The following is a 13,338-nucleotide window of genomic DNA, read 5'->3' on the forward strand; positions in this document are numbered from 1 at the left end:
CTATTTATCCAATATGAAGTCGAAGGGTTGCATGTTACTTGGCCACCACAAAGGGGATCGCGATCAGTGCTTCATAATATTATGATGATGAGTGTTGACAACTCAATATTATATCAACCGTGTTTATTTAAAAATACAAAAATCGCTAAAAAATACAATAAACACCAGTGATTCACAACGTGGGGCGTACATCCCACCTGGGGGCAATTTGAATGTTTTCGGGGGTAAAAAGGTCATCTTGAAAATCATTTTCTATGTTGTACATGTAACGTAATATACATATTTTCTTACGAAAGTTAAATTAAATAATAATTACAAGATAAAAAGAACTTTTTATATACAACGTTTTTAAATTTTCTGTTGAACCATATAAACTTGACTTGACTAGCTTAAACGATCAAAAAAATTGTACTTGACATTTCATATTGATTTTCATAGTAACCCACGTATATATTAATAATTTAGTTGCTAGGACCTCAGATCCCTAGCAACCAATAATGGTGTCGAAATAACTTTTCATACAAAACAGAGTTAACTGAAAATGAATTCAATTCTACTTAAAGATGGCTAAAAGTATTTTTAAATAATGCATTGGCATCGTGTTCTGATATATTTTAAAAGTATGAAATGTCTAGCTAGTCGGGAAGTTAGTTAAAAATCAATTGTACCGGACAAATAAAAATACGAGCTAAGAAAAACGTTGTAAAATAGTGCCTATGTGCATTTTTTATTTGAAACAATTCATTTTTTTTCAGAATTAGTTAGGTAATAAAAAAATATTGATATGGGGGCATAGAGATTTGGTTAAGTTAAGGTTGGGAAACACTGAAACACCCTTTATATGACCTCAAAGAACCCTGGAGTTTCGCGGAATACCATTTTTGGGGAACAAATCACACTGCCTTTTATCTTAACGATATGTAGGGGGGCCCACTAGACATCCTCGTCTAGGGGCCCGCTTCCGAATGTGGGGGCCATGGGCAGATGTATGTATATAACAGGTGTGGACTGCACTTTACAATCACAAAAACAAATTTATAGGATTTTTTTTTATTTCAATCAATAACTATCATGCTATGGTAATTATCATTTTTATTAATCATTTTTAAATAATAATTTAATACAATTTAAAATAACAATCATGACTGTTTTATCAATTATCACCAATCGTGAGTTTCGTGTATTTTTTTTGCATATTGATCAGTCCCAGAGGCGTGGGAGAAATAAATTATATTTAATTGGCGTATTGTCTTTAACAACACGCAAATATAATTAAAATATTTCGATTGCAATTATTTAAATTTAAATTTTACAGCCAATGAAATTTTTAACCTAAAAATAAATACTAATTAATACGAAAAAATCATTGCGATTTACAATGCTTTGCAAGCACGCGAAATCATTGCCCTTAAAACCTATATGCATATTTTTATTTGTTTCATTAGACAACTGTCAGAAAGGTAATTATGTATAAAACAATGTCGTTAACAGAAAAAAAACTATCAGTGCAACAGGACGAAGAGTCAAGGTAGGCTGCTAAGATCCGACATAAATAATGCACACTGAACTTTGTCAGACATGCGTATTTGTTTTCATCAAAGTAAATCTACGAATTTCTTATAGTATTAGTTAGTTTTTAGAACCCAATTAAACTCTGCGTAAACCAAGCCATAATTTAAGTTTTAATTTTCTTTTTCTTTCATCCTGTCACGACCCAGCATTGGGGCATAGGGCAAGCACAAGTTCGCGCCATTTCCCTCGATCCATTACCAACTCTTGCGCCTCCCGCCATGCCAGACCTGCAGCGCGTACATCGCTTTTGTAGCACCGCTGCATGGTCAGGGAGGGCCGGCCACGACGTCTATCTATAAACTCTATCTAACGTATATCTATACAATAAACTATATAAAATTATGCCATTAAATCATAGGTACATAATTTTAGATATAAATAAGAATATTTTTTTATATATCGTGGTTTAGTTCAGACAGGGCTTTATGAATTAAAAAAAAAAATAACCAACACCATCTGTAATAATATGTATTCTTAATTCAACGAAAACAAATACATGTGCACAATGTTTGTTGGATCTAGATCTGGAAGCTATTGTGGTTTGGCTTAGCCAGGGTTTAATTACATTTTAAAAACTAACCAGTACCATCTGGAATTTATATTCTTAATTCAATGAAAAAAAAAGTAGGATGACTGTCAAAGTTTAGTGTGCACTATTTATATCGGATCGCAACAGCCTACCTCCACCCCTCGTCACTGCAGTGCAGTCATGTATAATATAAATTATGTAAGAGTATAACTATAGAAACTTCATGTGCGTCAGTTATCAATGAGTATAAATAATATATTTTTAGAAAAAAAATATAATATGACACATTTTGAGAAGTACCTAACTTAATATAGGATTCGTAATGTTATCACTATTAAATTTTGGAAACAATGGTCTAAATTTATATATAATATTAATCTACGATTAGATACTACATTACATATACAACCTAATTGACAATATTAGAAAGAGTTTACGAGACCGTAATTTGCGTTCGCTTCAAACTCTTTCTGTGCCAGTGTGGGCAGTACCTTACTTTACATTTAAAAAAATTATTAATAGTAAAACATTTATGACTAAAATCATTATTATCGTAGATGCTAAGTTGTAATATAATTTACAGGTGCAAAAAAAATATCGATATTCACTCAATAAAACATAATATGTTAAAGTTAATTTTTCGAAATACGATTCTTATTACGTGGCATCATGTTGATTTCGGAAACAGATGAGTGTTGCCCATCAACTCTCAATTGCATCAAAACAATTGATGTGTTTAAGATAATAACTGATTTGAGTATTAATTCTTTCATGCCCCGATTACCGAAGCGAAGCCGAAGATTGTCGAAAATTCCCGAATGCCATGACTAAATTTATCGGGTCTAGGACGATTCGGCGCCGGGACAACTGGGCGCCACGCAATCGAATGAAATTCAAAAATAAATAAATGTTTGTGAATTATAAGTAGTTTTAAAATAAATATTTAAATTATTATTTAATACTTGGTGTTAATTTAAATATGCACACGTAAATAATGATTTAATTATGCGTATGTTTTAGTTCCAACAAAAAGAGAGTTATTTTATTTTTATATAATACCTCAGTCATCATAATTCCCAGTCCGCAATAAACAAAACATTATAGCACGTTTACACGTGCATGGATTTACTGTTGACAGTAAGAACATGTATGGGTAAACATGTATTATCGTGCAGCTGGCAAGATTGCATGCACGAATCAAACAAGTTTGGAAGTTTCCGAATTTTATTGTGCAAGTAAGATCTGCGCCTGCTCAGTAGAACGATAATGGCGAACCTGCCGGTAAAAAACTACTTATTTTGAGATTTACCGATTTTCAATACGTCTTGTCAAATAGTTCTATAAAATGACAACATCGCGTCTCGATCACTCTTAAAGAATGAATTGAAGAGACAGTCAGCACTTTTACGTGTTAACAGTTATTGTCATGATAGTTTAAAATAAGCACTATTGCCGCCAGTAAATCCATGCACGTGTACAGGCGCTATTATGTTAAGAGCAACATATTAAATTAAAATTATTAAGTAGTAGATAGAGACTGAATAAAATTCCTCGTCTACTTTGTGTATAAAATCGTAACGAACGTCTATTTATTTCATTCGACAGTGTGGCGCCCGATTGTCTTGGCGCCAAGTAGTCCCAAACCCAATATGTCTACTCTATATTGTGGAAAGTCAATAAAATATAAAAGAGTTGCCAGTTCTAAATTAAGATAAATAATGTAACTTTAACAATTCAACTGTTAATTTTATATTCGATATGCCTGGCATTAAATAAAATACTATCGATCACATATTTTGATAAAATCTTTTGATGTTTTAATCCTATTGAGATGTTGTCGGTAAAAATGTTCACCCCACAACAGCCCTGACGGTGTTTTTTAGCAAATCTGTGACCAATTCCGTCGTTCGAATGATCTTGTTTCCGAAGTGATCAATCAGACCCATTGTTCCCGTGTAGATGGGTCTGAAGTCCACGTGTCCAGGAGCTGGAATGACGTAGTCTGGGATCCGCGACGGTCTGGTCTTCGGGCGCGACGTGGTCTTCACTGGTCTGGAAGTGAACGCTGAATTGTCGCGCTGGGTAGTCGCAATTGTTATTGGGATTATCGTCGACGGAGATGCAGTTGTTGGTATTCTGAAAATATTTTCAAATTGATTAAATATCTTTTTCAAACATCGTAATAACGTGGCGTATGCCCACTTACTACATCACAGCAGATTAATAACTGTAAATAATAAACTGATAAATGATTTTAGATTTAAAAGTGAATGGTTTAATTAAACAGAGACGACACAAAGAACCATAGCACCCTTATTATAATTCCAACCACTTTCATTTTTAATTATTTAGCTTATTTAATTGTATTGCAGTTTGCATACATATTTTAATTATACTAACAAAAATAAGTACTCAGATTCAAATCTATGTAACTTATTTTATTTATTGAACTTGCCATAGGTGTATGTAATATTTATATTTGTTATCTATCGATAAGTTATGTTCAAATATAAGATTAATAGTTCCGAACAACCCCCCCCCCCTACGGAATTATTTAAGGCTGCGCGCACACGGCAAAGCGAAGTTTCGGATTCATCCGCCAAACGACGTTTGCGTTTTATTTGCGTTTTATTTGCGAGCCGATTGCGTTTTAAATGCGTGTCAAATGCGTCAATATTTCGACAATGCTGTCCAAGAGAAAACACGGTTTTCAAGGGGATTCATAAACGCCTTTTTTTGAAACTGCACCCTGCTGCGAGAGTATTTATCTTTCATTACAGTGGCGTACAAGGGTAAATAAATCAATATAAAATCAGTACGTAATATTGCATTATACCTACATTTATTTTCCCACTATTGCTTCTTTTGGAGCTGGACTGTTTTATATCGAAAGCGTTTTGAAAATTACCTATTGTTGAGCCTATTATATACCATCATCATCAATACTATCGACCGAGGGTACTTGATGGAGTTTGAATTTAAATTCTAATTGATTTAAGTTTTGTACTATTATTATTTATTAATACAATAAAAAAAGATTATAAGTTAATACACGAAGAAAGGGTAAAAACCTTATTACCTAGATACCTACTAAGTAAATGATGAAGTATAAAAACATAATATTTTGAATAATTTGAATATTTGCAGTGTTTCTAAAAAAACCCGTTGTAAATACGATTAATACATTCGGTAGGTAAGCGTATTAAAATGTCATTTCTCGTAAACAATAGTTTTCTCGTTGTGCAATATGTTGGGAGTTTAATAATATTAACTAATGAGAGATGTCACCAACTGTAACTACTCACTAAATAAAAAAAAAACGAATAAACAATGTTAAGGTATAGTTCGTAATATGCAAATTTAAATAATTTTTGATGAATACCTATATATATACCTATACCGAAAATATTTATATAAGTACCTATAGATACGTATTGAATTACCCACCTACCTATTCATATTATATGAAATACATATTTAAAATAACACCATTCTTTTGGGAAGAATACAAGTAGGTATGCATTTGGTTATATTCGATATTAAATAAGTATGTATCTTTAATAGAATCATGCCTCCTTTTTAGTAGTAGAATCTTTATGTAGGTATCGAATCTATAAAATATTTTTATTAAATTTAATCTGTTTTTAAGCGTGAAGGCTCGCCATAACTATAAGGTAAACTAAACCATTATTATTTATTTTGTAGTAAATATGTACTTCTTTAATTATTTTTTTTATTAGTTGACACTTTTATCTTCTATAGATACACTAAAATGGAAACGGGTGCCAATAATAACATATTGAAGTGAGAATAATGAATACCTTCCTACTACTATCGATAGGTATGTTCCTGTGTACTTGTGTAGGTACATGTATATTTATATTAATTATTGTTTTCGTGTTATAATATATTATTTGCGATTAATTGATAACAAAATTTAGATAATTTATCTATTCACCCGCTACAGTAAAATCTATAAAATATTTTAATTAAATTATATCTGTTGCTCTACATTGCATGAACGCCACTGAAGCAATGGAGTAATTAATTATGTCATACAATACGTGCCATGAATATACTACCTACCACATGTTCTTTTAAATCTTCCCATTTAGGCCAGGACCGAACTTTTGAAAGCTGAAATTTATGGGGGCGCGTATTAAGAAATATTACTGATTAACCACATAATTATGTTCAGAAAGGCCTAATAAATTTTATTTACCAATGACAAACTCATGACCGGATGAGTGGGTATTTTTCATTAAAAACTTGGGTATAATGTAAAGGTTTAAGCCTACGCAATCTGCACCTAGCACATTGTCATATATAATAATATGAAGAATGTTAAATCTCAGTCGGTTCCATGACAAAACAGGACAGTGACAAAACAGAACATGACAAAACAGAACACCTGGAGAAAACCTGGCTGTTCTGTTTTATCATGTTCTGTATTGTTATTGTTGTCGAAGTCATGATGAACTGTTTGCAACCAGAAAGATTCACTTGAATGATTAATGCTTATTTGGACTATGTCTGCATTTGCGTATAGCTAACAAAAATCCGCATGAAAGTCATTAAAAATAATTTCTACACTATGAAAATATCATCAAATTAAAAAACGCTTTCGATATAATATAACAGAATTCTATTCCAAATCAAGCAATAGTGGAAAAAATAAATATAGGTAAAATGGTAAAAAAGAAATACTTAATAATTATGTAGGTAATGTTTACATATTATATTTTTATATTTTATTTATCTTAGTTCGCCACTGGCGACAAAAAAAAGGTTTTTTTTAATTCTTTGGATAGTGCAATAAATAAATTCTTACATAATAACACTAACGGTGAAAACAAAAAGTACTAATATCCATAATAGCTATAAGTTGGCGAACACAATAAGGCACATATTGTATGACATAATTTATTACTTTAGTCCGAAAAAATTAAAAAAATCTTCCTTCTTTCTTAATTAGTGTCATCAAGAATTTCACAGTGGCGTTAATGCAATGGGGAAAACAGATATAATTTAATTAAAATATTTTATAGGTTTTTTGTATATAATTTGTTAGAACAATGTAATATATTATTATACCTATTGTATCTTTTATTAAATAAACATTTAAAACATATTATTCATAAACATTTGAAATATCTCCCCTTAAAATCTGTTCATATTTCCAATAGAATATTATTGCTTAGAATTCAATAGCTACATATTAAAAAGATAGCTATTGTAATGAGACTATATCAGGTAATTTCGTGTTAGTGTACCTACTAATATTTCAATCTATTTTTTATGAAAGGTGTTTTGAATTCATAACTACCAACTTTTTTTGAATATGTAATTGAATAATATGGTACTGTAGCGGCTAAATAGATAAATTATCAAAATTTTATTGTCAATTAATCGCAACTAATATATTATAACAAAAAAACAATAATAATCTCCTATATATTATTATCCTAAGAGATTTTGGAAAATTCACCAACAGCTCATTTAAGCGACATTTTATTGTTATTTTTACATCTTCACTTCAAAATGTGCGCTACCGATTCATCTACCGTTTGAATTGACCACATTTCAGAAATTTTCAATGATTTTACAGGTACGTGATGTTTATAACTGATATTTTCTCATACAGCGTATACAATTCGCCATACTTCTTTTAACATACAGCAGAATGACGTCTTCGTCGCTTAAGACCTTCTAATCCTTTATTTGACAAACAGATTCGATTATTTTTATTCAAATATCGTAATGTAGGCATTGGCGCACTTTTTTCCGGTGAAAAAACCATAATTTTGGTACAATTTACTACGTAAATAAAAATCTAACAGGCACGTCCGCCACTGGTGTTCCAAATTTGATTCTTTTTAAATAATATTTTACGGCTGTCACGTTTACAGGCTTGCAACAATGTAGTACTAATATACTTTTGAGTGCGATATTTATATTAAAATGCATTTTGACAGACAATTCCTAATCGGTCGAGTGATACACATACTTTATTTAATTTAATCATGTTTCCGAGAGATATTAAATGCGAATTATTTCACAATATCGACTCAACAATTAAATAAGTACCCATAACCTCAAAATAAATGTAACGTCATCATAATGTATACACACAATATAGTGTTCTTTTTTTGTTTTTTAGAGTATGGCTATAAATAATATTTTTTTGAACCAATGAAAATTATTTAAAACCTGGATATAAATATAATTTAAAATTAAAATTCATTTTTGACAAACATCGGATCGACTGATACACATACTTTATTTGATTTAATCATGTTCCCGAGAGATATTCAATGCGAATTAATTCATAACATCGTCTCAAAAATTAAATAGGTACCCATAACCTCAAAATAAATGTAACGTCATCATAATGTATACACACAATAATATAGTGTTCTTTTTTTGTTTTTTAGAGTATGGCTATAAATAATATTTTTTTGAACCAATGAAAATTATTTAAAGCCTGGATATAAATATAATTTAAAATTAAAATTCATTTTTGACAAACATCAGATCGACTGATACACATACTTTATTTGATTTAATCATGTTCCCGAGAGATATTAAATGCGAATTAATTCATAACATCGTCTCAAAAATTAAATAGCTACCCATAACCTCAAAATAAATGTAACGTCATCATAAAAATGTATACACACATAGTGTTCTTTTTTTTTAAGTATGGCTATAAATACTATTTTTTTTGAACCAATATACATATTCATATCGTCATCATCATCATCATCATCAATCAGGATCAATCCACTGCTGGATGAAGGGTTCCGCAACCTCTATTCTACTACTATCGGTTTAACGAATTTGTGATATTATACCTATTTCTATCGTCTTTATCATCATCGACCTGAACCAATCCACTGCTGGATAAAGGGCTCCCTAGCCTAAGAGGCCATCCATGGACTGAAACCGAATGCGGTTTAGATCCGTGTGCCATACTAAACTTATGATTTTTGTTCATGAAAATATATTTTCACTAAATTTGTAAGTGTAAGTGTATGGTATAAACGGATATGATCAGATGCTTATAATATAATTTGTGGAAATAAATTTCCAAGACCAGAAAAGATAAGCTTAGTATGGCAGACGGTTTGAAACCGCATTCGGCTTCAGTCCATGGATGGCCTATAATTCTACTCCTTTCCGTCATATGAATTGCTGTATTAATCAAAATCGCTGATATTATATTTATATACATATTCATATCATCATCATCATCATCAACAACAACCAGGATCAATCCACTGTTGGATGAAGGGTTCCGCAACCTCTATTCTACTACTATCGGTTTAACGAATTTGTGATATTATACCTATGTCTACCGTCTTTATCATCATCGACCTGAACCAATCCACTGCTGGGTAAAGGCCTCCCTAGCCTAATTCTACTCCTTTCTGTCATTTGAATTGCTATATTTATCAAAATCGGTTATATTATATTTATCTACATATTCATATCGTCATCATCATCATCATCAACCAGGATCAATCCACTGCTGGATGAAGGGTTCCGCAACCTGATTCTACTACTATCGGTTTAACGAATTTCTGATATTATACCTATTTCTATCGTCCTTATCATCATCGACCTGAACCCATCCACTGCTGGATAAAGGCATCTTTAGCCTGATTCTACTCCTTTCTGTCATTTGAATGGCTGTATTTATCAAAATCGGTGATTTTATATTATATATATTTATAATGCCATTATCATCATGAGCCTGAATCAATCCACTGGTGGATGAAGGCCTCTCTAAGTTATTTGTATTTTTGTCGGTCATATGAATTGCTATATTTATCAAAATTGCTGATATTATATTTACCCATTCATAATATCGTCATTATCATCATCATCTGGATTAATCCACTGCTGGATGAAGGCCTCTAAGCTTATTCCATACCTTTGGGTCTTATAAATTACTATTCTAATCAGAATTGATTTATTCCTTTCAGGTGTATACATTGCTTCATTATTTATCAACATTTCTTTCGATATGAATGTCCCGCACCAACATTGAAACAAAATAATGTTAAAATTATTTTTTTACATTGCTTATGTACCTTCTTCTATTCTAAATGGGCCCCGCAGGAGATTAATATTCACGTTATATTGGATCGCTATTTTCATGATAATCACATATTGCTTTGTATTCGAGCGGTTCAGATGTATAATTTATCATATTTAAATGCACGTGATTTAACGAAACATTCATATTACCTATACACATATTATATCAAAATGTCAGTGGTAGCAATCGGTGATTGCCAGCTGTTTTGCTAGACCTAGCAGCCTGAGGTGGTATCAGGCAACATTCTGAAGGACAGACTCCGGACTAAACAACGCGGATGACCTCAAATTTGTATTGGCAGTGACAATGGAAAACTATGGCGTCGTCTATGCATTCTTCACAATAATTGTATTCAAATCCAACACCATGTCATTAGGATGCCAAGCTGTCTGCAAGACCTAGCGAGACAGACTGGCGAGAGCCAGCTGGCTCAGCTAGTTAATATAAATATACTTGTACCGATACAAGTACACAAGCACATACCTATCAATAGTAGTAGGTGGGTATTCATTATTCTCACTTCAATATATTATTATTAGTACCCGTTTCCATTTTAGTGTATCTATAGAAGATGACAGTGTCAACTAATAAAAAAATTAATTAAATAAGTACATACTACAAAATAAATAATAATAGTTTAGTTTACCGTATAGATATGGCGAGCCTTTCTTCTCGTGAAATACTTCTTCTCATAGCTGTGCTGTGTCACAACTTTTTATTATACGAGTATTTTGTAAAACTGCTTACCTACCGAATGTATTAATAGTATTTACAACAGGTTTTTAGAATACTGCAAATATTCAAATTATTCAAAATATTATGTTTTTGTACTTAATCCTTTACTTAGTAGGTATCTAGGTAATAAGGTTTTTACCCTTTCTTCGTGTATTAACTTATAATCTTTTTTTTTTGTATTAATAAATAATAATAGTACAAAACTTAAATCAATTAGAATTTAAATTCAAACTCCATCAAGTACCCTCGGTCAATAGTATTGATGATGATGGTATATAATAGGCTCAACAATAGGTAATTTTCAAAACGCTTTCGATATAAAACAGTCCAGCTCCAAAAGAAGCAATAGTGGGAAAATAAATGTAGGTATAATGCAATATTACGTACTGATTTTATATTGATTTATTTACCCTTGTACGCCACTGTAATGAAAGATAAATACTCTCGCAGCAGGGTGCAGTTTCAAAAAAAGGCGTTTATGAATCCCCTTGAAAACCGTGTTTTCTCTTGGACAGCATTGTCGAAATATTGACGCATTTGACACGCATTTAAAACGCAATCGGCTCGCAAATAAAACGCAAATAAAACGCAAACGTCGTTTGGCGGATGAATCCGAAACTTCGCTTTGCCGTGTGCGCGCAGCCTTGCGTGCATTTTTGAAGCAAGTGTTAATAAACAATTTTGAATTTTTTTAAAATAATAACTGTCAGAATTTTAAATGAATGGTAAGTATTTATTTCAAAATATCGGGATAAGCCCGCCAGTTTTAATGTTGAATGTAAAATATTGGTACAGCAAGAAATAATATTCAAAAATCAGTAGTAAAGATAAATAATCATTATTTAAATGACATGGGCCAATAGGTAAAACCAATATCCATTATTATTTTGATATTTGTGATTTGATTTTAGTGGATTGCAAAGGTATATAGGTAATCTCGGTAGGTTACTACAAATATTACAGAAATCATATTAATATTTTTTTAAGCTAAGTACATTTTTATTAGGTACCTATTATTGTCTAATTTTATAAAAAAAATGAAATTCAGTTTGGGTACAACAATAATTAATAGTATGATATTAAATATATCTCAATTAAAATATTGTATGCTACATTAATTGGTTAGGGTTCGTGGATTTTTTATAATTTCACATGTTTTAGACTCAAAAAAGGTTTTTTTCAACGTCTTTTAAAATTACTTATTTAAGTAGGTAAGTACATTAATTATTTATATATGTAGGTATATTATTATTTTTACTATTAGTGTAAATGCCGAATCAGATAATAATTTAATATTGTCAATTTATTATAGTACCTATGTAATGTAAACAAGACCATGAAACTTATTGCCAGCGCTCCATTGGCGAGCCAAAAGTCCGAGGACAATAAGTCGTCCGATTTGTCTATGCTCTGATACTGATCAACGAACGAATAAAAAAGTCGAGCCGTCAAAAGTTGCGAGTATCGGAATGTCTTCCGATAATCCTAAAATTTTGTGTTATTTATATGTAGACTTGCATAAATTAATATAACAGTTAAAACAACACAAATTTTATAAGATTATTATATTTTAAGCGAATTTCATCAGGATCTCATGACTGAGGGTCATGAACTGGATGATTTGCCTTCTCAATGAGTTGGCCGCATTATACGATACGAAAGGTCTGTGCTCACTGGAAAATCATTGACACTCAAAAATTGGGCATCCATTGTTTACTTTAATATTCCAATGCTGGTAACCGGACAAATCAGAACGTGAAAAAACAGAACAGTGACAAAACAGAACAGTGATAAATATAACATTTAATTTATAAATTGTCGTCATAACCAACTCTAGATGGGAAATTATTTATTAGGCTTGCGAACTAATTATTTAGCATCCATTCTAGTTACTGTATCTGCAAGTCACAGTTACGGCTCGGTAATGAGTACCCGGCTTTAAATTGTGTTTTCCCGAAAGTTTTAATTTAGACATACAATATTCCTACCTACTGGCTCACAGGTATGATTTGAACATCATTTGAAAACATCTCATGCATATACACACTAGAAAAAATCGTTTTGTAAAAAAATACGACACCCAACGGGACTTGAACCTGTATCTGCTGGATTCGCGCCAGTATGTTTTATCAATTAAACTACGGGCGCCTTAGATAATTACGACAATTTTAGTGAGACATGGCATCTTACTAAGCTTCATGAGTATCGGCTTTTGAGCTTTGAGAATCGATGTCTCCGCCGAATCTTAGGGGTACATTGGTACGATCGTTTTACAAACACCCGAGTTCGTGAGCACACACAGCAGCTTTCTGTGATTGAGGTTATAACGAATAGACGTTTTACGTGGCTGGGACACGTATTCCGGATGCTGCCAAAGAGTGCGATACTTTCTTACCCT

General features: G+C 31.7%; 1 protein-coding gene across 1 annotated transcript in view; it reads right to left on the reverse strand.

The window, feature by feature from the left end:
* Positions 1-3,119: 3,119 nt before the first annotated feature.
* Positions 3,120-13,338, reverse strand: part of LOC147074333 (uncharacterized) — a 129,483-nt gene continuing 119,264 nt past the window's right edge. The window contains exon 5 of the mRNA XM_085943637.1: positions 3,120-4,237. Within this exon, the coding sequence (XP_085799763.1) occupies positions 3,952-4,237 (286 nt within the window). The 3' untranslated portion in view covers positions 3,120-3,951. The remainder of the gene's footprint in view (positions 4,238-13,338) is intronic.

This window comes from Rhyacophila brunnea, unplaced genomic scaffold (genome assembly GCF_057557595.1).
Source record: "Rhyacophila brunnea isolate RB1 unplaced genomic scaffold, BYU_Rbru_1.0 scaffold_16, whole genome shotgun sequence".
Lineage (NCBI taxonomy): Eukaryota > Metazoa > Arthropoda > Insecta > Trichoptera > Rhyacophilidae > Rhyacophila > Rhyacophila brunnea.